The sequence below is a fragment of the Heterocephalus glaber genome, unplaced genomic scaffold (genome assembly GCF_053883595.1).
Source record: "Heterocephalus glaber isolate CG9 unplaced genomic scaffold, H.glaber_assembly_v1.0 deba00001600, whole genome shotgun sequence".
In the NCBI taxonomy this organism is placed as follows: domain Eukaryota; kingdom Metazoa; phylum Chordata; class Mammalia; order Rodentia; family Bathyergidae; genus Heterocephalus; species Heterocephalus glaber.
The window spans coordinates 10,363,237-10,390,150 of record NW_028258372.1 but is presented as its reverse complement, the minus strand read 5'-3'; the positions used below and the strand labels follow the sequence as shown (position 1 = coordinate 10,390,150).

General features: G+C 38.8%; 1 protein-coding gene across 9 annotated transcripts in view; it reads right to left on the bottom strand.

The window, feature by feature from the left end:
- The window catches only part of Dnm3 (dynamin 3), a 587,991-nt gene that overhangs the window by 482,721 nt on the left and 78,356 nt on the right, over window positions 1-26,914 (bottom strand). For all 9 annotated transcript variants that reach the window (XM_021265417.2, XM_021265418.2, XM_087194095.1 and 6 more), the window contains one exon: window positions 6,030-6,103. In XM_021265417.2, coding sequence (XP_021121076.1) covers window positions 6,030-6,103 — 74 coding nt within the window. The remainder of the gene's footprint in view (window positions 1-6,029; window positions 6,104-26,914) is intronic.

Genomic DNA, 26,914 nt, shown 5'->3' with positions numbered 1-26,914 from the left:
AAACAAATGGAATCCATAAAGCAGGTGCAAATAGATTTCCAGGACATGAAAAACTCCACTGAAAGTCTACACAGCAGAATGAGTCAATGTGAGGACAAAATTTCAGATATAGAAGATAAGATTGCAATTAGTGACCAGGAAAAGAAAAATTATTTCAAAATTATAAGGGAACATGAGAAATCAATCCAACAGCTGCTAGATGATGCAAAGAAGAATAACATAAGACTGATTGGGCTCAATGAAGAAACAGGAGAGAGTTGAGATGACATAAAAAAATCTCTTCACAGAAATAATGGCAGAAAACTTCCCAAGCAAGGGAAAACAGCTTGACATACAGATAAGTGAGGCATATAGGACTCCAAATAGCCTTAATCAAAAAAAATCTACACATAGGCATATAATTGTTAAGATTCCAGAAACACAACAGAAGAACAAAGTTCTCCAAGCAGTCAGAGAAAAGAAACAAATCACATGCAAAGGAAAGCCCATCAGAATCACAGCAGACTTCTCAACACAAACCATCAAGGCAGGAAGAGCTTGGAGTGACATATTCCAACCCTAAAAGAAAACAGCCTCCAACCCAGATTGATGTACCCTGCAAAACTATCTTTCAAAATGGATGGAGAAATAAGATACTGTCATGACAAAGAGCACCTTAGGAACTTTGTGAATACCAAACCAGCACTCCAAAGAATTTTACACAATATCTTAGGAACAGACATTGAGGATCACAACCCCTGGAAGGAAAGCAGAATGAACCCATCTGGCACGACAAAAAATTAAATGTAAAGGGGGAGAACCCAACAAAAAGAAAAAGTCATGGCAATGATAAGTCAATACATTTCAGTTATAACCATCAACATTAATGGTCTCAATTCACCAATCAAAAGAAATAGACTGGCAGAATGGGTCAAGAAGCAAAATCCAACAATATGCTGCATACAAGAAACACACTTAATTCAAAAGGAAACTCATAGACGGAAACTTAAAGGGTGGAAAATAATACTCCATGCGACAGGAACCCAAAAAAAAGCAGGAATAGCTATCCTTTTTGCAGATCAAGTAGATTTCAAACCAACACTGATTAAGAGAGATGAAGAAGGACACTACATCCTTGTAAAGGGAAGAATCCAAGAGAAAGAGATGACAATCATAAATATCTATGCACCAAACACTAGTGCACCCAACTATATAAAACAAATACTAACGGACATTAAAAGTCATATACGCACTAATACAATTGTAGTGGGGGACCTCAACACCCCACTGTCACAAATAGATAGATCAACTAGACAAAATATAAGTAATGAAATACTAGAACTCAATCGAATTCTTGAACAAATGAACTTAACAGATATTTACAGAGTCTTCTACTCCACAAAATCAGAAAACACATTCTTCTCAGCTGCACATGGGTCATTCTCCAAAAGAGACCACATACTCACACACAGAACATGTTTAAATAAGTGCAAAGGAATTGAAGTTATACCCTGTATATTATCAGACCATAGTGTGATAAAATTGGAGATCCATAGCAAAAGAAACTCAAAAAATTTCATAAACACGTGGAAATTGAACAACACACTTCTGAATAACCAATGGGTCACAGAGGAAATTAAAGAAGAAATCAGACAGTTCCTTCAATTAAATGACAATGACAATACAACATATCGGAATCTATGGAACACAATGAAAGCAGTCTCAAGAGGGAAATTCATAGCAGTAAATATGCATATTAGGAAAACAGAATGAGTCCAATTAACCAACCTGATGCTGAACCTCAAGCTTCTAGAAAAAGAAGAGAAGGACAACCCCAAAGCACATACAAGGGAGGAAATTATAAAGATCAGAGGAGAAATCAATGCAATGGAGACTAAGAGAATGATACAAAAAAATCAATGTAGCCACGAGTTGGTTCTTCGAAAGAATCAACAAACTTGACAAACCTTTAGCCAACCTTGTCAGAAAAAGGAAAGAAATGGCCCAAATCCATGCAATTAGGAATGAAAAGGGTGAAATTACAACAGACCCAACAGAAATCGAGAGGATCATCAATACCTACTTCCAGAATCTATATGCCAATAAGATGGACAACACAGAAGAAATGGACAGATTCCTAGATACATATGAATTACCAAAGTTGAACGAAGAAGGCCTAAAAACTCTGAAAAACCCAATATCAACCAATGAAATTGAAAATGTAATTAAAAACTTATCAACTAAGAAAAGCCCGGGCCCTGATGGCTTCACTGCTGAATTCTACAAGACATTTAGAGAAGAACTGTTGCCACGACTGTTTAAACTCTTCAATGAAACTGAAAGGGAAGCAATACTCCCAAATTCATTCCTGGAAGCAAGCATCATCTTGATCCCCAAAGCAGAGAAACACCCAACCAAAAAAGAGAACAATAGGCCAATCTCACTAATGAACATAGATGTAAAAATCCTTAATAAGATAATGGCAAACAGAATGCAGAAGATCATCAAGAAGATCATACACCCTGATCAAGTGGGATTCATCCCAGGGATGCAGGGATGGTTCAATATACAAAAATCAATCAATGTAATACACTACATCAATAGACCAAGGACAAAAACCATATGATTATCTCATATTATCAGATGCAGAAAAAGCATTTGACAAAACCCAACATGCATTTATGATAAAAACCCCACAAAAAAGTGGAATAGATGGTCGCTACCTCAAACTGATAGAAACCATCTATGAAAAACCAACAGCCAATATCATACTAAATGGTGAAAAACTGAAATCCTTCACATTAAAATCAGGAACAAGACAAGGATGTCCACTATCACCACTCTTGTTCAATATAGTTCTGGAAACATTAGCCACGGCAATTAGACAAGAGAAAGAAATAAAAGGAATAAAGATAGAAAATGAAGAAGTCAAATTGTCATTATTTGCAGATGACATGATACTCTATATAGAAGACCCCAAGAACTCCACCAAAAGTCTTCTAGACTTAATAACCAAATTCAGTCAAGTAGCTGGTTACAAGCTCAACACACAAAAATCAATAGCTTTCCTCTACACCAATCACAGACTCACTGAGAGAGAAATAGGGCAAATAATTCCTTTCACAGTAGCATCCAAAAAACTGAAATACCTAGGAATCAACCTAACGAAAGAAATCAAAGACCTCTTCTCTGAGAACGATGGCACTCTGAAAAGAGAGATTGAAGATGATTATCAGAAAATGGACAGACATCCCCTGCTCCTGGGTAGGAAGGATTAATATAGTGAAAATGGCCATACTTCCAAAACTGCTATATAGATTTAATGCAATTCCAATTGAGATCCCAGCAGCATACTTCATAGACCTCGAGAAAACAATCCAAAAATTCATTTGGAACAAGAAGAGACCCAGAATAGCAAAACCAATTCTAGGTAACAGAGACATGGCAGGGGGTATCACAATCCCCAACCTGCAACTCTACTACAAAGCTACTGTGATAAAAACAGCATGGTACTGCCAAAGAAACAGACCTGAGGACCAGTGGAACAGATTAGAAGATGCAGAAACAACACCAGACACACTCAGCCATCTCATCTTTGACAAAGGAGCCAAACACCCTCACTGGAGGAGAGATAGCCTCTTTAATAAATGGTGCTGGAAAAATTGGGCTTCAACTTGACAAAGATTAAAACTAGACCTGTATCTCCCACCATGCACTAAACTAAAATCAAAATGGATTAAAGATCTAAATATTAAAATAGAAACTCTGAACCAGTTGGAACAGAGGTTAGGTAGAACCCTTGAAGACATTGGTGTAGGAAAAGGTTTTATGAACAAAACCTCAGTTGCCCATGAACTAGCACAAACAATCAACAAGTGGGATCTCTTCTTATTAAAAGGCTTCTGCACAGCAAGAGAAACCACCAGCAGTATGAAGAGACAACCCACAATGTGGGAAAAAATCTTCACCTGCTCTTCCTCAGACAAAGGTCTACTATCTCGGATCTATAAAGAATTTAAAAAGATCAGACCTCCCAAATTTAAAGACCCAATCAGAAAATGGGCATCTGAAATGAACAGACATTTCTCAGATAAAGAAGTAGAAATAGCAAATAAATACATGAAAAAATGTTCAACATCACTGGTCATTCGAGAGATGCAAATGAAAACAACTCTGAGATTCCACTTCACTACAGAAAGAATGGCTGCTATCATGAAATTAACCAATAACAAATGCTGGCAGGGCTGTGGGGAAAGAGGAACCCTGCTCCACTGCTGATGGGAGTGTAGACTGGTGCAACCACTGTGGAAATCAGTATGGAGATACCTCAAAGAACTAGGACTGGAAGTCCCATTTGAGCCTGCTATTCCACTGCTGGGGATCTTCCCCAAAGAATTAAAAGAATCATACCACAGTGATATATGTGTGCCCATGCTCATAGCAGCGCATTTTGTAATAGCTAAAACTTGGAAACAGCCCAAATGCCCATCAACTGGAGACTGGATAAAGAAAATGTGTTTTTTTTATAAAACGGAGTACTACTCAGCCATAAAAAATGAGAAATTAGAGACATTTATAGCTAAGTGGATGCACATTGAGGCGATACTCTTAAGTGAAATAAATTGGACACACATGTGTAAATACCGAATAGTTTCTCTGGTGTGAGAAACTGAAAGTGTAAATAAGGACTAAATGTATAATAGGTAATGTGAAATAGGAAGAAAAGGGGCAAAGGGGAAGGAAGTGGGTGGGCTAGGGGAAAGGATAGAAGGGAATGGGATTAATATGAGGAAATGGAAAAATAGGAACAAAATCTTTGTAAATAGGACTGGAGGGGTTGAAGGGAGGGCTCGGCAAGGGTGAAAAATGAGAACCAAGAGAGAATATGTAAAGGTGAAAATTTCCTATGATGAATGTCATTATATTGTATACCTAAAATGTACCAATGATTAGAATGAATAATCGATAATGTTAAATACGAAGAAAAGGTCCAAAGGCGTAGGGGTAGTGGGAGGGGCAGGGGAAAGGAAAGAAGGGAAAGGAAAAATGATGAGAAATGGAAAAAATGGAAATAAAGTCTTTGTAAGTAGGGAAGGGTGGAGGGCGTGAAGGGAGGGCTAGGAATGGGGAAAAAATAAGAACCAAGATCCATTATGTGAAGGTACAATTCCCAATGAGAAATGTAATTGTGTTGTATACCTACAATGTACCAAGAAAAGAATTAAACACACCAAAAAAGAATTCTTGCAACTCAATATTAAAATGACAATCCAATTTTTAAATGAGCAAAAAGATGAATAGATATTTCCCCAATCAAGATTCATGAATGACCAGCCAGGGATTTAGCTCAGTGGTTCCGGTGCCTGCCTTGCAAGCACAAGGTTCTGAGTTTGATCTCCGGTACCAAAAAAAAAGATACAAGATATATGAATGACCAAGAAGTACATGAAAAGGTACTCAACATCAATGATGAGGGAATGCAAGTCAAAATCACAATGACACAAACCACTTTACACCTGGAGGTAATGGCAGGGATGTGGGGAATTGGAACCACCATACGTTACAGGTGGTACGTGTGGGAATATAATATGGTGCAAGTACTTTGGAAAATTGTCAGTTCTGTAAGCAATTAAACTTACCATATAACTCAGCCACTTTTAGGTATGGTTGTTGAAATTTGTAACTCAAAAAATAAATAAATAAATAAATTATATATATATATATATATATATATATCCAAAAGGAAGTATGTACTGTATGTAAAATTATATAGATAGATTATAATGAGCAAATATTATTTTATTATTATATTATTTTCAAGGTATAAAAGGGAGTGTTAAAAAACTATAGGCAAATGAGAATTTCTCCTTCACATAATCCAAGAATTAAAAGAGCAACCAAGAAGGAAGCATTGTGGGGAGAAATGTAGGCAGCTGCCTACAGCAGAGTGATCACAAAAGCATTTGTATGAGCACAACCCTGCACCCTGGAATGGAATGATAGGTGCCATCGATGTGCCCATCCATGCAGCAAGCATCTGCATCCATTACCTGCTTTAGAAGTAACAAGCTGCAGCACAAGAGGTCGTCTTGTCACGATGCCTGACCCTCGAGGAAGAAAGTCCCTGAAAAGATAAGAAATAATAGATTAAGCCATGCAGAAATTCTGATCACCTATAAATTTAGAAACTGAGGTCTACAGTAATTCTTCTAATTCTCAATCTTTCAATGTATCACCTAAAGAATGCTAGATCTATCTATAAAAGAAGCATTCACAAAGTTTACAAAGAGGGCAGAGGGCCGTATATTGAATATCAACACATTATTATCATACTGACCTCACTGGAATACATCATTCATTCACCTACACCTGTTTTATTTTGCTGGAGTTAATAAAAACTTTCATTAAGATTTTGTTATTTTATCATTTTCATTTTCAAAGGTTCAGCACTAGTAAAAGTATTTGATGTTGAAATTAAGCCTTTAACTTGATTTTAAATCATCAGTACCCTCTCTGGCTTCAGGATCAATATTAGCACCATCAAATATTGACCATTACTAAGAGAGTGCATTAGACTGTGTTTTGGAAATATCCTGATATTTTTCTCCAATAAAAAGACACACAAAATGTGGGATCAAGTGGTGACAAATATTGTGTCTACAGAAACTGACGTGAGAAAAAATACTGCAGCTTGAATTTTGTTTCTTGTCATTCCTAATAAATGGGAGTTTCAGGGCATGCTAATATACTCTGGACCAATAAACCTGCAGAAAAGAAAGTATTATATAAAATTTCATTGGCAATGCCAAATAAGTCATTACTAATTCTAAAATGCCAAAGAATTTGTACATAGACCAGTAATACAGCTTTTAAACACATTTAGAATACCTCACAAACTTGGAGAGAACTATCATAGAATTTCATTCAAAATCAACTTTTGACTCCAAGGCAGTGTTCCTCAAAAGTGGTTCCAGGACCACCAGAAAGTATTACAACCCCAGATGCTGAGGACCTACTCTGAACCTGCAGATCTGAACGCCTAACAAACTCCCAGGGAGTCTAATGTTCACCAGGATTTGAGAACTACTGGCCTAAACGCAAAATGTATCATTCAACAACTCAGCAGATGATAATGGGTTACACTTTACTATGCATATTATTGAAAAAATTTTCAATACAGACGAGATTTTTTTTTTTTTTTTTGGTACCGGGGATGGAACTGAGAACCTTCCGCTTGTGAGGAAGGGGCGGAACTACTGAGCTAAATCCCCAGCCCTACACAGACAAGATTTTAATGAACAGCAACATGTGAAATAAGCAAAGGCCAGTGGGAACGCTCCAAAATTCAAGCTTTTGGTGGTACTGATTCTTTGGAATACAGCGTTACAGAAACAGAATCAAGCATAATTTCACCTACACCTGTTTTATTTTGCAAGTGCCAAGGTATATTGTGATAAAGGAAATAGTACTGAACTGCCTCTCAACTAAGCTAATGACTTGCTTCTTAATTCTGAGGGCTCAAGTTCAATTAGAATGTTACTGTATGCAACTGAAATCAAACAGTGAAATTCAGATTTGTGTTTGTTCTACAAAATGCAAACTGAAATAAGTAGTTACTTATTCTTCAAAAAAAATTCACTGAGGAACTAAGAAATGCTAGGGAGATGCTGTGGAAATGGCCCCATGCTAGGTAGTCACTGTGTGCACCAGAGTTTGAAGTCTAATGGGAAGATACTGACATGAACATAGAAAAGATGAGGACAGATGAATGACCTGGGAGTTTGGAAAAAAGAGAGACCAACATTCTCCTTATGATGATGTTTTGAATATAGCTAAATATGTGTATAACTACATATTCTTTCAACATTTTCCAGGCACCATATTAGAATAATTGCTAGTGGAGATGGTTTCAGTAATCACTTAAAATTTAATGAAAATGAACAGGGCCAGGGATTTAGCTCAGTGGTGCCACCGCCTCCTTTGCAAGTGCAAGGTCCCGAGTTCGATCCCTGGTACCAAAAAAAAATTAAAACGAACAAAGCCTCTATTCCGTGCCCATAGCCAAAAAGGAAAAGGTTGATTTGAAAATCAAAACAAATGCAGTAAAAACAGCGAAAACCCCAGAGTAAAGAGCTGGAGAGAATTTGAGCTGTCACGGGAGAGGTTTCAGGATGTTTAAATACCCAAGAGAAGTAAAAGGTCAAAATGCCTGAATAATGCCATGCAGCAAATCAATACAATATTAATATATATATACATATAATGTTTTTAAACAAAAAAGAAGAAGGAAGGAGTTTAGTCACTTTACACCCTCATGCTGGGACCTACTTCAACTCATCCTTGTGGCTACACATTTTGATATAGATTTAGTAGCAATTCCTTTGAACATTATTAAAGTAAAACAGGATGTACCCAATGTTTTAAACAGCAAATAATTTTCATAAATTGGACTAAAACATAAGCCCAAGCGGCGTGGGATGTGGCTCAGTGGTACAGCCTTCACCAAGCATGTGCAAGGCCCTGGGTTTGATTCTAGCACTAGGAAAAAGAAAAGTAAATGAAAACTAAGCTCACAAATACATTGAATGTTTTTCTGGGCTTTTTTTTTATTTAGCAAGCAGGACTTTGCATTAAGAGTAATAAACAGGTCCAAGTATGCAGCCTCAGCGTCATTCTTATTCACATTTACTGGCTCCCTCTGTGGCTCTCACCCATCTACACACATTTTGGCCAACACTGAAAATATCAGGTAACCAAACTTTACTATTTGGATATCTTTCCTGCTTCACAGGAGCCTCCGATACACAGCAAAGCACTACACAGTTTCTCTCCAATGAAAAGTGAGCAGCTAATTGGCATCCTGGAAATCCATTTCATTCTGATGATCCAGCAAAATAAAAACCACTCCTGCTGTGAGCGGCAAGGGGATGAGTCCTCAGGTAACAATCAGAGGTCTTCCTTTGAATAGCAAAGGAAGACAGGCACAATCTCTCTAAACCTCAGTTTCTTTTATTAACAACCTCAGGGACCTAACTATAACCCCAGTTGTATGGGTCAAATGAAATACAACATCCAAGCACCACAAAAAAATGTTACTCTTATTATTCTTAGGATATGGCCAGAGTGTGATTTTCTGGTACTGATGCATTCTCCTACCAAAAGACCAAACAAAACAAGCCAACAAAAAACTAAAGCACTATAAATAATATTTGGACAATCCATGAGTGGAATCTGGAGATGAGCAGCCACAGATCCCACTGAACTATCCTCTTGGTGTTGACCAGTTATAATGGTTTGGAAAGCTCAGTTCATCACCCCTGCCTCCACTGACACCAAGCCCAGGTGCAAACAAGCAAGCTTGAATAATTCATTAGCCATTGGGTGCAAACATCTACTTGAATGTTATTATTTTCTCTGCAAAAGGTGATTAGTTTTGGGCCGGGGATTTAGCTCAGTGGTTCCGGCGCCTGCCTCGCAAGCTCAAGGTCCCAAGTTCAATCCCCAGTACCGAAAAAAAAAAAAGGTGATTAGTTTTCTCCCATCAATATATCTCATGAGAAAATTACTACCTTCAAGCAGGAAAAATAATGACTTATACCTTCAGTATTACTTTAGTTAGAGACTACAAATGTCCTTTAAATTCATGATCTAATACATACACATGTATGGAAATGAGGAGTCACAGACCCCATTTAAACCATAAACCACCCCCTACATCCACACCCATATGCCAGTTTCCTCCCAAATGAGCCTTTAAGTAGGAGTGAGAAGAGTAATCTGAAGACTAGGCATTATTAAATAGATTCCAGTCTATTGCCTGACTGCCTTATTTGAGATTGGACTGTATAGACCTCAGGGCAGAAGGAGAGCTTTCTTCTCTATGCCACACAGAGCTACAACTCAAATGCCTTTCTTCTCTCAGGCTCCTCAATAGAGCATCAATCTACAGCCTTAACAGTGGTTCTTCAGGCAATAAGTCAACATTATTTTATAGCATCCTTACTCATAGACAACAAGTAGAGAACAATTTCCACAGCATGGTCTAAGAACTGGCTTGACAACCTTTCTTATTGGCTCTTCCAGAAACTTAGTTTTTCAGAAATATTATTATTGCTCCACTAGAAAATGGCTGAATTTGGAAGAATGGGAAGGAAGAGCACACTTGCTATAGCAACAAAGCTAAAATAATGTCCCCCTTGGTAGCAAATGAAATAACTATAGAGATGCTATCTTCAATATAGGTGTAAGTGATCATTAACCAGATGATCTGCTCAATAAATAAATGTTTAACAACTGCCTGTGACTGACGATGGGACATGTAACTTATACTCTCCGAGAAGTTAATTCATGTGTCTGATTCACTCAGAGATAATTAAGCTCAGCCTCAGAGGAGAATGACATGCAAATGATTATAATAAATGTGACAGGTGCTATGGATAAGATCCACATGAAATATAGTATCAGCTGAGAGGAAGGAATATGTCTTACATTTGGATGACCTACCAGAAACAACTTCAGAGAAGAATCAGGAGACAGGAGACATTGCACAGAGAATCTGAATGTTCAAAGACATAGAAACCCAAAGTAGCACAGTGTGTTCGGGAAGTGTAAATATTGAAGAAAGGTTGGAACTAGACAGAGAAAGAAGCAGGTACAGACCTTAGAGCCTTCACTTGTAGTCGTATTTGTTTTCTAGAACAGGAAAGCACTGATGAGTTTTAAGAGATCAGATCTGCATTGCAGAAAAATCACTGCTGAATGTCAAAATGAGGGAAAGACTTAAGATAGGAAGATTGGTCAATTTAGGTCATTTGGGGTAAGGATAAGAAAGGTTAAGTCCAAGGTACTAATGGTGATGGCAAGAAGATTAGTGATAGGACTCAGTGACTTTTGATGTGGAATATAGGGACGTTGGAGAGTTAAGATAAATCTCACATTTCCGGTTAGGGTAAGTGGTTAAACAATGGTCCACTAACCACAACGGGAAATACAGGAAGATCTGGCCATAGCTAGTACTTATATAGTGCCTACCATAATCTCTTACACACACACACACACACACACACACACACACACGGTCCCATAACGACCTTATAATGTAGTGAACTATTGTTATTCTCATATAACAGATAAAGAAATAGGCCCAGAAAAGTCCCACAATTTGCTCCCTCCAACTCAATTTGGACAGTGATGAAAAGACCCTGACATCACTTCAAGACTTTAAATTATTAAATGACTTCCTACTGTCTGTAGCATGAAATCCAAGTCTTACTATCATATACAATATTTTATTTTACAACATTTCCCCCCAGAGAAACCCTGCATCAGAGATATAAGGCCCTTCAAAATTCATTTGACCTTCTATTTCAACAAACATGCATTAACTGCCTGCTATATGCTAAAAACATTTTTATGTACTGGAGATATAACAGTAAACAATGCAGAAAAAAATCCCTGCCCTCTAGTGGAAGTCTCTGTGTGAAGCTGCACTCTAAGGCTTTGTGCATTAGAATACCCACACCCCCTTGGGATACCCTCCCCTCACACCTCCTCCTAGCCACCTTTTACTTAATCTTCAACACTCAGCTCCACATCAGCTTTTCCAGGAGTATTCACTGAGATCCCCTGATACATACCTTGACCTAAGCTCTCAATACATACTTATCACACTGGTCTGTTCATAGGTTTTCTCTGTGCTCCTTGTGTGTTCACCCAATGTTCGTTTCAGTGTCCAGGTATCAAATATGTTAACCACTTTCTACTTACCCTTTCAGAAAGAGTCCTCAGTGCTCCATATATTCATCACACAGCAGGAAACATTCCCATATCTAATTAAACTAGCAAAGAGCTAAGTGACATTATATAGGCAGAAGGAATAAACAAGATCACTTTCAATTTACCAACAATTTTCTGAGGTCATTTAAATAAATATTTTTATTAGGAACATTTAAAATCCAAAAGTAATCACCAAAGTGCAAAATACAGAATACCATGTGGGACAATATTGTTGACTCTAAAGACATGGAATAGAATTTCAAGGAAGTCATTTTTTAATACAAGCATACAATGTATACTTTTAAAATTTTGTCCTTAAGAAAAGAAAAGGTCCTACCGAGGTCCTGAGTCACGCGAAAGACGCGGAATCACCCGACTGCAGACAGGCAGGTCTGGGCACGCCCTACCGAGGTCCTGAGTCACGCACAAGATGCCGAATCACCCCGCTGCGGACAAGCAGGTCTGTGCAAGCCCTACTGAGGTCCCGAGTCACGAAGAAGACACCAAATCATCCCGCTAAAGACAGGCAGCCACCTGGTTCCACACTACAAAGACGCAGAGGACACCAGAACAAGGTAATGAGTCCCGCTGCTCCCGGCCCAGAGGTAGGGGCTTCTGAGCCGCCGTCCCACTGCTCCTGGTCCAGAGGAAGGGACTTCCCGGTTACCATCCCTCCCGCTGCTCCCAGCCCACAGGAAAGGGCTTTTGGGTTACCACCCCTACTGCTCCTCCCGGCCCCTGTCCCACCTCTCCCAGCTCAGGGGAGGTAATCCGTGCAGGCGCTAACAGCCCCCCAGCCACAGTCAAAATGAGAAAACACATAAATAAGACTCAAAACCAAACTTCCAGATCACCTACAGCAACCCCAAAGGGAAATGAGATGGAATACTCTGATACTCAACCACCTGGACCCACTGAACTGGCAACAAAAGGGGATCTGGAAAAAATGAAATCAGAAATAATTTCTCAGATAACAGGAGAAATTGTGCCCCTAGTGCAAGACATGATTAATAAATCTAGAGAGGAGCTCAGGAATATGATGGAATCTCAACATAAGAAACAAATGGAATCTAAAAATAAGTAATGAAATACTAGAACTCAAACGAACTCTTGAAGAAATGAACTTAACACATGTTTACAGAGTCTTCCACTCCACAAAATCAGAATACACATTCTTCTCAGCTGCACATGGGTCATTCTCCAAAATAGACCACATACTCACGCACAGAACATGTTTAAGTAAGTGCAAAGGAATTGAAGTTATACCCTGTACATTATCAGACCATAGTGCGATGAAACTGGAGATCCAGAGCAAAACAAACTCAAAAAATTTTCATAAACACGAGGAAATTGAACAACACACTTCTGAATAACCAATGGGTCACAGAGGAAATTAAAGAAGAAATCAGACAGTTCCTTCAATTAAATGACAATGATAATACAACATATCAGAATCTATGGAACACAATGAAAGCAGTCTTACGAGGGAAATTCAGAGCAGTGAATATGCATATTAGGTAAACAGAACGAGCCCAATTAAACAACCTGATGCTGAACCTCAAGCTTCTAGAAAAAGAAGAGCAGGACAACCCCAAAGCTCATACAAGGGAGGAAATTATAAAGATCAGAGGAGAAATCAATGCAATGGAGAATAAGAGAATGATACAAAAAGTCAATGAAGCCAAGAGCTGGTTCTTCGAAAGAATCAACAAAATTGACAAACTTTTACCCAACCTTGTCAGAAAAAGGAAAGAAAAGGCCCAAATCCATGCAATTAGGAATGAAAAGGGTGAAATTACAACAGACCCAGCAGAAATCCAGAGGATCATCAATACCTACTTCCAGAACCTATATGCCAATAAGATGGACAACACAGAAGAAATGGACAGATTCCTAAATACATATGAATTGCCAAAGTTGAACGAAGAAGGCCTAAAAACTCTGAAAAACCCAATATCAACCAATGAAATTGAAAATGTAATTAAACACTTATCAACTAAGAAAAGCCCGGGCCCTGATGGCTTCACTGCTGAATTCTACAAGACATTTAGAGAGGAACTGTTGCCACGACTGTTTAAACTCTTCAATGAAATTGAAAGGGAAGCAATACTCCCAAATTCATTCCTGGAAGCAAGCATCACCTTGATCCCCAAAGCAGAGAAACACCCAACCAAAAAAGAGAACTATAGGCCAATCTCACTAATGAACATAGATGTAAAAATCCTTAACAAGATAGTGGCAAACAGAATGCAGAAGATCATCAAGAAGATCATACACCCTGATCAAGTGGGATTCATCCCACAGATGCAGGGATGGTTCAATATACGAAAATCAATCAATGTAATACACTACATCAATAGAGGCAAGGACAAAAACCATATGATTATCTCCATAGATGCAGAAAAAGCATTTGACAAAATCCAACATGCATTTATCATATAAACCCTACAAAAAAGTGGAATAGATGGTCTCTACCTCAAACTGATAAAAGCCATCTATGAAAAACCAACAATCAATATCATACTAAATGGTGAAAAACTGAAATCCTTCATACTAAAATCAGGAACAAGACAAGGATGTCCACTATCACCACTCTTGTTCAATATAGTTCTGGAAACATTAGCCACGGCAATTAGACAAGAGAAAGAAATAAAAGGAATAAAGATAGAAAATGAAGAAGTCAAATTGTCATTATTTGCAGATGACATGATACTGTATGTAGAAGACCCCAAGAACTCCACCAAAAGTCTTCTAGACTTAATAACCAAATTCAGTCAAGTAGCTGGTTACAAGCTCAACACACAAAAATCAATAGCTTTCCTCTACACCAATCACAGACTCACTGAGAGAGAAATAGGGCAAATAATTCCTTTCACAGTAGCATCCAAAAAACTGAAATACCTAGGAATCAACCTAACGAAAGAAATCAAAGACCTCTTCTCTGAGAACGATGGCACTCTGAAAAGAGAGATTGAAGATGATATCAGAAAATGGACAGACATCCCCTGCTCCTGGGTAGGAAGGATTAATATAGTGAAAATGGCCATACTTCCAAAACTGCTATATAGATTTAATGCAATTCCAATTGAGATCCCAGCAGCATACTTCATAGACCTCGAGAAAACAATCCAAAAATTCATTTGGAACAAGAAGAGACCCAGAATAGCAAAACCAATTCTAGGTAACAGAGACATGGCAGGGGGTATCACAATCCCCAACCTGCAACTCTACTACAAAGCTACTGTGATAAAAACAGCATGGTACTGCCAAAGAAACAGACCTGAGGACCAGTGGAACAGATTAGAAGATGCAGAAACAACTCCAGACATACTCATCTACCTCATCTTCAACAAAGGAGCCAACCATCCTCACTGGAGGAAAGATAGCCTGTTTAATAAATGGTGTTGGAAAAGCTGGATTTCAACCTGCCAAAGATTAAAACTAGACCCATATCTGTCACCATGCACTAAACTAAGATCGAAGTGGATTAAAGATCTAAATATTAAAACAGAAACACTAAACTTGCTGGAAGATGTTAGGTAGAACTCTTGAAGACATTGGCATAGGAAAAGACTTTATGAACAAAACCTCAGTAGCACGGGAACTAGCACAAAGAATCAATAACTGGGATCTCAACTTATTAAAAAGCTTCTGCAGGGCCAGGGATTTAGCTCAGCGGTTTTGCCTCCTGCTGCACAAGCGCAAGGACCCGAGTTTGATCCCCAGTACCAAAAAATAAAAAGCTTCTGCACTGCAAGAGAAACCACCAACAGAGCTAAGAGCCAACCTACAATGTGGAAAACAGTTTTTAGCAGCTGTACCACAGACAAAGGACTACTATCTAGAATATATTCAGAACTTAAAAAAATCAGACCCCCCCAAATTTAAAGCCCCAGTTCAAAAATGGGCATCTGAAATGAACAGACATTTATCAAAGAAGTAAAAGGAACAAATAAACATATGAAGACCTGTGCAACATCACTGGTCATTGGAGAGATGCACATGAAAACTACACTGAGATTCCAACTCACCCCAGAAAGAATGGCTGCTATCAAGAAATCAACCAGGGCTGGGGATTTAGCTCAGTGGTTTTGCTGCCTGCTGCACAAGTGCAAGGACCCGAGTTCAATCCCCAGTATCAAAAAAAAAAACTAGAATACTTATTTGGGCCAGAGATTTAGTTCTGTGGTTCCGCTGCCTGCCTCACAAGCACAAGGACCTGAGTTCAATCCCCAGTACCAAAAAAAAAGAAAAAGAAATAAACCAATAACAAATGTTGGCAGGGTTATGGCGAAAAAAGACCCCCTTCTCCTTTGGTTGGTGGGAGTGCAGACTGGTGCAACCACTGTGGAAATCAGTATGGAGATACCTCAAAGAACTAGGACTAGAGGTCCCATTTGACCCAGCTATTCCCCTGCTGGGTATCTTCCAAAAAAATTAAAATAATCATATCACAGTGATATACATGCACCCATATTCATAGCAGCACAATTTCTAATAGCTAAAGCTTGGAAACAGCCCAAATGCCCATCAACTGGAAATTGGATAAAGAAGATGTAGATTTTTTTTAAATGGAATATTACTCAGCCATAAAGAATGAGAAACTAGGGACATTTATAGCTAAATGGATGCACATTGAGGCCTTACTCTTAAGTGAAATAAATATGACACACGTGTAAATACCAAATAGTTTCTCTGGTGTGAGAAACTGAAAGTGTAAATAAGGATTAAAATGATTAAAATGAATAATTGATAATGTGAAATAGGAAGAAAAGGTCCAAAGGGGTAAGGGAAGTGGGAGGGGTAGGGGAAAGGAAAGAAGGGAAAAGAAAAATTATGAGAAAAGGAAAAAATGGAAACAAAGTCTTTGTAAATAGGGAAGGGTGGAGGGGGTGAAGGGAAGGCAGGGAATGGGGAAAAAATAAGAACCAAGATGCATCATGTACAGGTACAAGCTCCAAATGATAAATGTAAATGTATTGTATATCTAAAATGTACCAATAAAAGAATTAAAGGAAAAAAACACTTGAAAACACTAATACAATGGGGGGTGGGGGAGACTGGGAAAGAGAGGGAAAAAAAGGGAAACAAAGAGACAGATACAAAATCAAAGACAGACTGATAGATGGATCACTACCAAATATGCCTACCCGCTTCCCTAAAAAGCACTGAGATCATGGACTTGATTCCACCCCCAAAACAATGGCACTGTCAAAGTGCCTCTGTGCTTGTGTGACCTGATCCCGGAGTCTTGCCAACCATTACAATGCCACTCTAATTACCGAAGGAAGTGATTATGCCAAGATCCACAGATTCACTTGGAATATTTCCACTTCAGTTTCCTTTTACCTCCTATATTATTGGAATACTTCAAGAACATTAGCATGTACAGATTTATAAAACATTACATTTTATTCGTGCCAGTTACTCTATAATTTAAGTATTCTGTACCAACATAATTTTGTTTGAAAAACAGTTACAAAATCAAATGAGAAGGAAACCAAGTAAGGAGTATCAGAGGGGAAAGTGAAGTAGTAAGAAATGTTATACACAGGTACCAGGTCTTCATGGTGAATGGAATCATTATGTACTGCAAACATATACCAATAAAAAATAAACAATCCAATTTCAGGGAACTCGGTGCTTTTGGTTTACTAACATGTAATAAATTTAATATTTACCCACAAAACTCAATATTTCTAAGCAATATATTTTCATTAAGCTTAATTAATCAGTAACTGATGGTTTCCATAGAAACATTTAGAATACAAATGTTTCTGAGTCAGAGAGCTAGAAACTGAATGAAGAAAATAATTCTCAAATGTATAAATACTGGGTAATCTCTCCACCAAAAATATTTACTCAAAAAATCGATTTGTTCAAGAATTAATAGCATCAGACTAATGAGTCCTGGAACAAAATAGAGTAATTTATCATTCACTTTACTCCAAATTACAAATTCTACCCTATCCTGCTTAGCTGCCGTGAAGATGAATGGCAAAAGAGACTACTAAGAAGAGTGCTAGTGAACATGCCGAATCGGCCCACTGCACATAGGAAGGTCTGTGCATGCCCTACCGAGGTCCTGGGTCGCGCGAAGGATGCCAAGTCACCCCGATGCAGACAGGAAGCCACTTGGTTCCACACTACAAAGACGCAGAGGACACCAGACCACCAGACCAAGGTCCTGAGTCCTGCTGTTCCCGGCCCAGAGATAGGGGCTTCTGAGCCATTGTCCCACTGCTCCTGGTCCAGAGGACAGGGCTTCCCAGTGAACATCCCTCCCGCTGCTCCCAGCCCAGAGAAAAGGGCTTTTGGGCCACCTTCTGTCCCGGTGCTCCTGGCCCAGAGGAAGGGGCTTCCAGGCCACCATCCCTCCCACTGCTACCAGCCCAGAGGGAAGGGCTTCTGAGCCACCGTCCCACTCCTCCTGGTCCAGAGCAAGGGGCTTCCCAGCCACCATCCCTCCCGCTGCTCCCTGCCCACAGGAAAGGGCTTTTGGGTCACCATCCCTACAGCTGCTCCCGGCCCGTGTCCCACCTCACTCAGCTCAGAGGAGGTAATCTGTGCAGGTGCTAACAGCCCCCTGGCCCAGTCGAAATGAGAAAACACATAAATAAGTCTCAAAACCAGACTTCCAGATCACCTACAGCAACCCCAAAGGGAAATGAGATGGAACACTCTGATACTCAACCACCTGGACCCACTGAACTGGCAACAAAAGGGGATCTGGAAAAAATGAAATCAGAAATAATTTCTCAGATAACAGGAGAAATTGTGCCCCTAGTGCAAGACATGATTAATAAATCTAGAGAGGAGCTCAGGAACATGATGGAATCCCAACATAAGAAATAAATGGAATCCATAAAACAGATGCGAATAGATTTCCAGGACATGAAAAACTCCATTGAAAGTCTACACAGCAGAATGAGTCAAAGTGAGGACAGAATTTCAGATATAGAAGATAAGATTGCAATTAGTGATCAGGAAAAGAAAAATTGCTTCAAAATTATAAGGGAACATGAGAAATCAATCCAGCAGCTGCTAGATGATGCAAAGAAGAACAACATAAGACTGATTGGGCTCAATGAAGAAGCAGGAGAGAGTGCAGATGACATAAAAATCTCTTCACAGAAATAATGGCAGAAAACTTCCCAAGCAAGGGAAAACAGCTTGACATACAGATAAGTGAGGCATATAGGACTCCAAATAGCCTTAATCAAAAAAAATCTACACATAGGCATATAATTGTTAAGATTCCAGAAACACAACAGAAGAACAAAATTCTTCAAGCAGTCAGAGAAAAGAAATAAATCACATACAAAGGAAAGCCCATCAGAATCACAGCAGACTTCTCAACACAAACCATCAAGGCAGGAAGAGCTTGGAGTGACATATTCCAACCCTAAAAGAAAACAGCCTCCAACCCAGATTGATGTACCCTGCAAAACTATCTTTCAAAATGGATGGAGAAATAAGATACTTTCATGACAAAGAGCACCTTAGGAACTTCGTGAATATCATACCAGCACTCCAAAGAATTTTACACAATATCCTAGGAACAGACATTGAGGATCACAACCCCAGGAAGGAAAGCAGAATGAACCCATCTGGCATGACAAGAAATTAAATGTAAAGGGGGAGAACCCAACAAAAAGAAAAAGTCATGGCAATGACAAGTCAATACGTTTCAGTTATAACCATCAACGTTAATGGTCTCAGTTCACCAATCAAAAGAAATAGACTGGCAGAATGGGTCAAGAAGCAAAATCTAACAATATGCTGCATACAAGAAACACACTTAATTCAAAAGGAAACTCATAGACGGAAACTTAAAGGGTGGAAAACAATACTCCATGCGACAGGAACCCCAAAAAAAGCAGGACTAGCTATCCTCTTGGCAGATCAAGTAGATTTCAAACCAACACTGATTAAGAGAGACGAAGAAGGACACTACATCCTTGTAAAGGGAAGAATCCAAGAGAAAGAGATAACAATCATAAATATCTATGCACCAAATATCTAGTGCACCCAACTATATAAAACAAATACTAATGGACATGAAAAGCCAAATATGCACTAATACAATTGTAGTGAGGGACCTCAACACCCCACTGTCACAAATAGATAGATCAACTAGACAAAAAATAAGTAATGAAATACTAGAACTCAAACGAACTCTTGAAGAAATGAACTTAATATATGTGTACAGAGTCTTCCACCCCACAAAATCAGAAAACACATTCTTCTCAGCTGCACATGGGTCATTCTCCAAAATAGACCACATACTCACTCATAGAACATGTTTAAGTAAGTGCAAAGGAATTGAAGTTATACCCTGTACATTATCAGACCATAGTGCGATGAAATTGGAGATCAAGAGCAAAACAAAATCAAAAAATTTCATAAACACGAGGAAATTGAACAACACACTTCTGAATAACCAGTGGGTCACAGAGGAAATTAAAGAAGAAATCAGACAGTTCCTTCAATTAAATGACAATGACAACACAACATATCGGAATCTATGGGACACGATGAAAGCAGTCTTACGAGGGAAATTCAGAGCAGTGAATATGCATATTAGGTAAACAGAACGAGCCCAATTAAACAACCTGATGCTGAACCTCAAGCTTCTAGAAAAAGAAGAGCAAGACAACCCCAAAGCTCATACAAAGGAGGAAATTATACAGATCAGAGGAGAAATCAATGCAATGGAGACTAAGAGAATGATACAAAAAATCAATGAAGCCAAGAGCTGGTTCTTCGAAAGAATCAACAAAATTGACAAACCTTTACCCAACCTTGTCAGAAAAAGGAAAGAAAAGGCCCAAATCCATGCAATTAGGAATGAAAAGGGTGAAATTACAACAGACCCAGCAGAAATCCAGAGGATCATCAATACCTACTTCCAGAACCTATACGCCAATAAGATGGACAACACAGAAGAAATGGACAGATTCCTAGATACATATGAATTACCAAAGTTGAACGAAGAAGGCCTAAAAACTCTGAAAAACCCAATATCAACCAATGAAATTGAAAATGTAATTAAAAACTTATCAACTAAGAAAAGCCCGGGCCCTGATGGCTTCACTGCTGAATTCTACAAGACATTTAGAGAGGAACTGCTGCCACGACTGTTTAAACTCTTCAATGAAATTGAAAGGGAAGCAATACTCACAAATTCATTCCTGGAAGCAAGCATCACCTTGATCCCCAAAGCAGAGAAAGACCCAACTGAAAAAGAGAACTATAGGCCAATCTCACTAATGAACATAGATGTAAAAATCCTTAATAAGATAATGGCAAATAGAATGCAGAAGATCATCAAGAAGATCATACACCCTGATCAAGTGGGATTCATCCCACAGATGCAGGGATGGTTCAATATATGAAAATCAATCAATGTAATACACTACATCAATAGAGGCAAGGACAAAAACCATATGATTATCTCCATAGATGCAGAAAAAGCATTTGACAAAATCCAACATGCATTTATGATAAAAACCCTACAAAATGTGGAATAGATGGTCTCTACCTCAAACTGATAAAAGCCATCTATGAAAAACCAACAGCCGATATCATACTAAATGGTCAAAAACTGAAATCCTTCACACTAAAATCAGGAACAAGACAAGGATGTCCACTATCACCACTCTTGTTCAATATAGTTTTGGAAACATTAGCCACAGCAATTAGACAAGAGAAAGAACTAAAAGGAATAAAGATAGAAAATGAAGAAGTCAAACTGTCATTATTTGCAGATGACATGATACTCTATATAGAAGACCCCAAGAACTCCACCAAAAGTCTTCTAGACTTAATAACCAAATTCAGTCAAGTAGCTGGTTACAAGCTCAACACACAAAAATCAATAGCTTTCCTCTACACCAATCACAGACTCACTGAGAGAGAAATAGGGCAAATAATTCCTTTCATAGTAGCATCCAAAAAACTGAAATACCTAGGAATCAACCTAACGAAAGAAATCAAAGACCTCTTCTCTGAAAACGATGGCACTCTGAAAAGAGAGATTGAAGATGATATCAGAAAATGGACAGACATCCCCTGCTCCTGGGTAGGAAGGATTAATATAGTGAAAATGGCCATACTTCCAAAACTGCTATATAGATTTAATGCAATTCCAACTGAGATCCCAGCAGCATACTTCATAGACCTCGAGAAAACAATCCAAAAATTCATTTGGAACAAGAAGAGACCCAGAATAGCAAAACCAATTCTAGGTAACAGAGACATGGCAGGGGGTATCACAATCCCCAACCTGCAACTCTACTACAAAGCTACTGTGATAAAAACAGCATGGTACTGCCAAAGAAACAGACCTGAGGACCAGTGGAACAGATTAGAAGATGCAGAAACAACGCCAGACACACTCAGCCATCTCATCTTTGACAAAGGAGCCAAACACCCTCACTGGAGGAGAGATAGCCTCTTTAATAAATGGTGCTGGAAAAATTGGGCTTCAACTTGACAAAGATTAAAATTAGACCTGTATCTCTCACCATGCACTAAACTAAAATCAAAATGGATTCAAGATCTAAATATTAAAATAGAAACTCTGAACCAGTTGGAACAGAGGTTAGGTAGAACCCTTGAAGACATCGGTGTAGGAAAAGATTTTATGAACAAAACCTCAGTTGCCCGTGAACTAGCACAAACAATCAACAAGTGGGATCTCTTTTTATTGAAAGGCTTCTGCACAGCAAGAGAAACCACCAGCAGCGTGAAGAGACAACCCACAATGTGGGAAAAATTCTTCACCTGCTCTTCCTCAGACAAAGGTCTACTATCTCAAATCTATAAAGAACTTAAAAAGATCAGACCTCCCAAATTTAAAGACCCAATCAGAAAATGGGCATCTGAAATGAACAGACATTTCTCAGATAAAGAAGTAGAAATAGCAAATAAATACATGAAAAAATGTTCAACATCACTGGTCATTCGAGAGATGCAAATGAAAACAACACTGAGATTCCACTTCACTACAGAAAGAATGGCTGCTATCATGAAATTAACCAATAACAAATGCTGGCAGGGCTGTGGGGAAAGAGGAACCCTGCTCCACTGCTGGTGGGAGTGTAGACTGGTGCAACCACTGTGGAAATCAGTATGGAGATACCTCAAAGAACTAGGACTGGAAGTCCCATTTGAGCCTGCTATTCCACTGCTGGGGATCTTCCCCAAAGAATTAAAAGAATCATACCACAGTGATATATGTGCACCCATGTTCATAGCAGCGCAGTTTGTAATAGCTAAAACTTGGAAACAGCCCAAATGCCCATCAACTGGAGACTGGATAAAGAAAATGTGTTTTTTTTATAAAATGGAGTACTACTCAGCCATAAAAAATGAGAAATTAGAGACATTTATAGCTAAGTGGATGCACATTGAGGCGATACTCTTAAGTGAAATTAATTGGACACACATGTAAATACCAAATAGTTTCTCTGGTGTGAGAAACTGAAAGTGTAAATAAGGACTAAATGTATAATAGGTAATGTGAAATAGGAAGAAAAGGGGCAAAGGGGAAGGAAGTGGGTGGGCTAGGGGAAAGGATAGAAGGGAATGGGATTAATATGAGAAAATGGAAAAATAGGAACAAAATCTTTGTAAATAGGGAGGAATGGAGGGGTTGATGGGAGGGTTAGGCAAGGGTGAAAAATAAGAACCAAGAGACACTATGTAAAGGTGCAAATTTCCAATGATGAATGTCATTATATTGTATACCTAAAATGTACCAATGATTAGAATGAATAATCGATAACGCAAAATAGGAAGAAAAGGTCCAAATGGGTAGGGTAGTGGGAGGGGCAGGGGAAAGGAAAGAAGGGAAAGGAAAAATGATGAGAAATGGAAAAAATGGAAACAAAGTCTTTGTAAATAGGGAAGGGTGGAGGGGCTGAAGGGAGGGCTAGCAATGGGGAAAATATAAGAACCAAGATGCATTATGTAAACGTACAATTCCCAATGAGAAATGTAATTGTGTTGTATACCTACAATGTACCAATAAAAGAATTTAATACAAAAAAAAAAGAAGAGTGCTAGTTGCCTATAAAATATGCATTTTTCCTTTCCTTCTTATTAATCAAATCACAACTTCACTAGGCATGGCAATGTGCCCAATTTTATTAAGTAAGTCAATCTGCAATGTGTAGCCTCCTTTCCAAGTGGGGTGTCAGATGACTATGTTCCACAGTAAGATGTCAGTAGAGATTGAGGGACATCAGGATAGGTCTTTTAAAAGGCTCTGACTTCACTGATGTGCACTGTTTGTCCTTCATTACCTTTCTTCTTCCTGCCAGTTAAACATGATAGAAACACAGCAGCATCACAAGGCAATCTTGCCAGTTGAAGCTATGTACCAAAGATGGCCAAACAAACAACAAAAGAGCCTAGGATAGCAATGACATTAAGAGTCACTGAAACCAATCTTTTACTGCCTAGGAGAGAAGGAGAGGGAGAAACAGTCTGCACTAGACTAGTGTTTTTCAACTTTCTTTTCATTATTGCCCCCTTATTAAACAGCCTTATTTGATATTTTACCATTAAATTTTCTCCTATAAAATGTAATATCATAGGTATAATTGTATCAGTATGTGTGTTGTGTGTATATTTGTGCTTTAAACATAAAAAAAGATTTTATTGTTCCCCAAGAACCAATTTTTGCCCTCTTGATGCCAATATCACCCCCACTGAAAATGTGTGCTATAGATCAAAAGAGTAAGAGAGCAGAATCTTCAACATTCGGTCCTGTCAGCCACATATTCCTGCCGTTTCCCAAAAAAAATGCATGTGGAAAGGACAAAGAGTCAGGTGACTTTTGTCTCAAACCTCAGGGAATGCCCTTTCCAAGGCAGGAAGCATAGGCAGGACAAAATGGGACACTCAAGTGGCCTAAGGAAAAGTAGCCCTGGTACTAAAGCCTCCCTTGTCATGTTCCCATGAAGCCCACAAAGCCCCTGGACCTTTGCACTCTGAAACTGTGTCGGCTGAGAAAGGCCCTTCTGGGGGAAGACCAGGGCAGCCAGTGAGAAGCAACAGGAACACGAGAACACAGGGCCATGACTAGGGCAGCCTTTATCTGGAGAGCCCACCTCAGCCCTTCCCTTCCTGAGGCTATAGGCGAAGAAATGTGGCCTGATGATGGACCTAGGTCGTAAATGTCTATCACTAGGTCCTTGGCAGGGGAATGGAAGAGAAGAGCATGGATAAAAGTAGAAGTGAGCTTCCCTAGACAAGACTTCACTCTTTTGTTTTTACCTTTTCTAGAACTGGGAGAGAAGGGAGGTATTTAATGAGGAGCCAAAAAAGCACAGGTTGATTTCTCCCCAAACCATCATGACATATCCTGTTTATTCAAAAAGAGTGGGAAACTGTGCAGCCTACCTGACAGGATTTAAATAGATCCTTGGATCTCCTCCCTAACTCTCTAGAAGACACATTCATTGTCCCCTCATGCAAACCTTTTATTGCTAGAACATGAGAGTTCGTGACTGATGGTTTCACATTAATTTCAGACCTCTGTGTTGAGTCCCCTACTACAGGAACCCCTCTCCAAGGCTCCTTTCTTCACCCCACTTACTGTAAGATAGATGCTGGTACAGCTGCTATGGAAAAATCCTCCGGGTATGCCATATAAATTGCAAAAACAATGTTTGGTTCTTAGAACATTTTGTACTTTAAAACTGTAGAAAATATTGAATTAATAATGGTGATACCTAGCAAAGAGTAAGCAGCAAGAAAAATGTTAGCTACTATTTTTTTTTTTTGTACCAGGGATCAAACCTGGGTCCTTGCGCTTGCACAGCAGGTGGCGAAACTACTGAGCTAAATCTCCAGCCCAATGCTAAGATCTCTGTGGATTACAGATGCTTTTTGTTTTGTTTTGTTTTGGTACCAGGGATCGAACTCGAGACCTTGCGCTTGCGAGGCAGGAGGCGGAACCACTGAGCTAAATCCCCAGCCCTGTTAGCTACTATTATCATCATCATTATCATTTTTAGGAATAATGGTAAGTTATCCTGGAATTCATTCAGTACTTACGTACTCAAACTTGTTTCTGAAACTAATATATCTCTTTATCAACAAGTAATGATTATGTTTTGCTAGCCATAGGCATTTGGGTTTAGGGTAAACTACATATAGTTTGCCACACTGTATATACATTTTGAGGTAGTGTGAAAAAGAAAATATATCAAAATAAACACATACAACTTCAACCTTTTTATCTTCTTTGAAAGTAGCTAGCTACCTACATAATTTAGTCTCTGGGAGCTTTCAGTATTATATTCTACTTCCTTCCACAAGAAAAGGTTAATGCTAAACATGGAATGAACTATTAAACCAACAAAAGAATCAACACACATTCTAACCACAGTGCACTCAATTCAAATACAGAATGAAATGAACCCCCTGGTATCCAGAGTATTCCACATGCGTGTGGCAAGTGTTATTTCTAGCCACTTAAAATCACCAGTGAAAAGAGCTCAAATACTTAGAAAAGAAAAGATCTCCATTCCCATGAGGAGAGGCATTTATTAGCCCTTAATGGCCCTCTTTCATTGCCTTTCCACTGACGCATCTCTAATTGTTCCAATTATAATTTTCAAGTAACAAAATCGGTAATGGTAAAAGCCTATAGTTCAGTGTGAAAAGAGGTCTTTAACAGCACAAACTACATATAAAATTGTGTGACAACATGAGATCTGTGCAGACAGTATCACAATAGAGGGCAGAGGTGGTGTGGAAAATGCACTGGTCAAGAAATCAGCTTAGGCTCCAGCTGTGAGCTCACCATGTCCTTTATCTGTAAGAGACTCGGTTTCTACATCTTTAAAATGTGGGGACTGAATGAATGCCTTCCAATGCCTGTTAATGCCAACCTTTCATTAGTCTTTGATGCCAGGCATCAATAGAGATGCACAGAATCTGATCCCACCTCTGGCTTTCTAAGCAGTCTTAAAGCTACCTGTTTTCATTTCCATAACTGGGGATGTTATTATCAATCTAGGTTCAGTGAATACAGGGATAATGTTATTTATTTTCTCTTTCCTACCATGTGTGGCAAGAAGCAGGTGCTCAACAATATCTCTCAGAGGAAAGGAAAAAGAAGGGAGGGAGGAAGTGAAGCAGG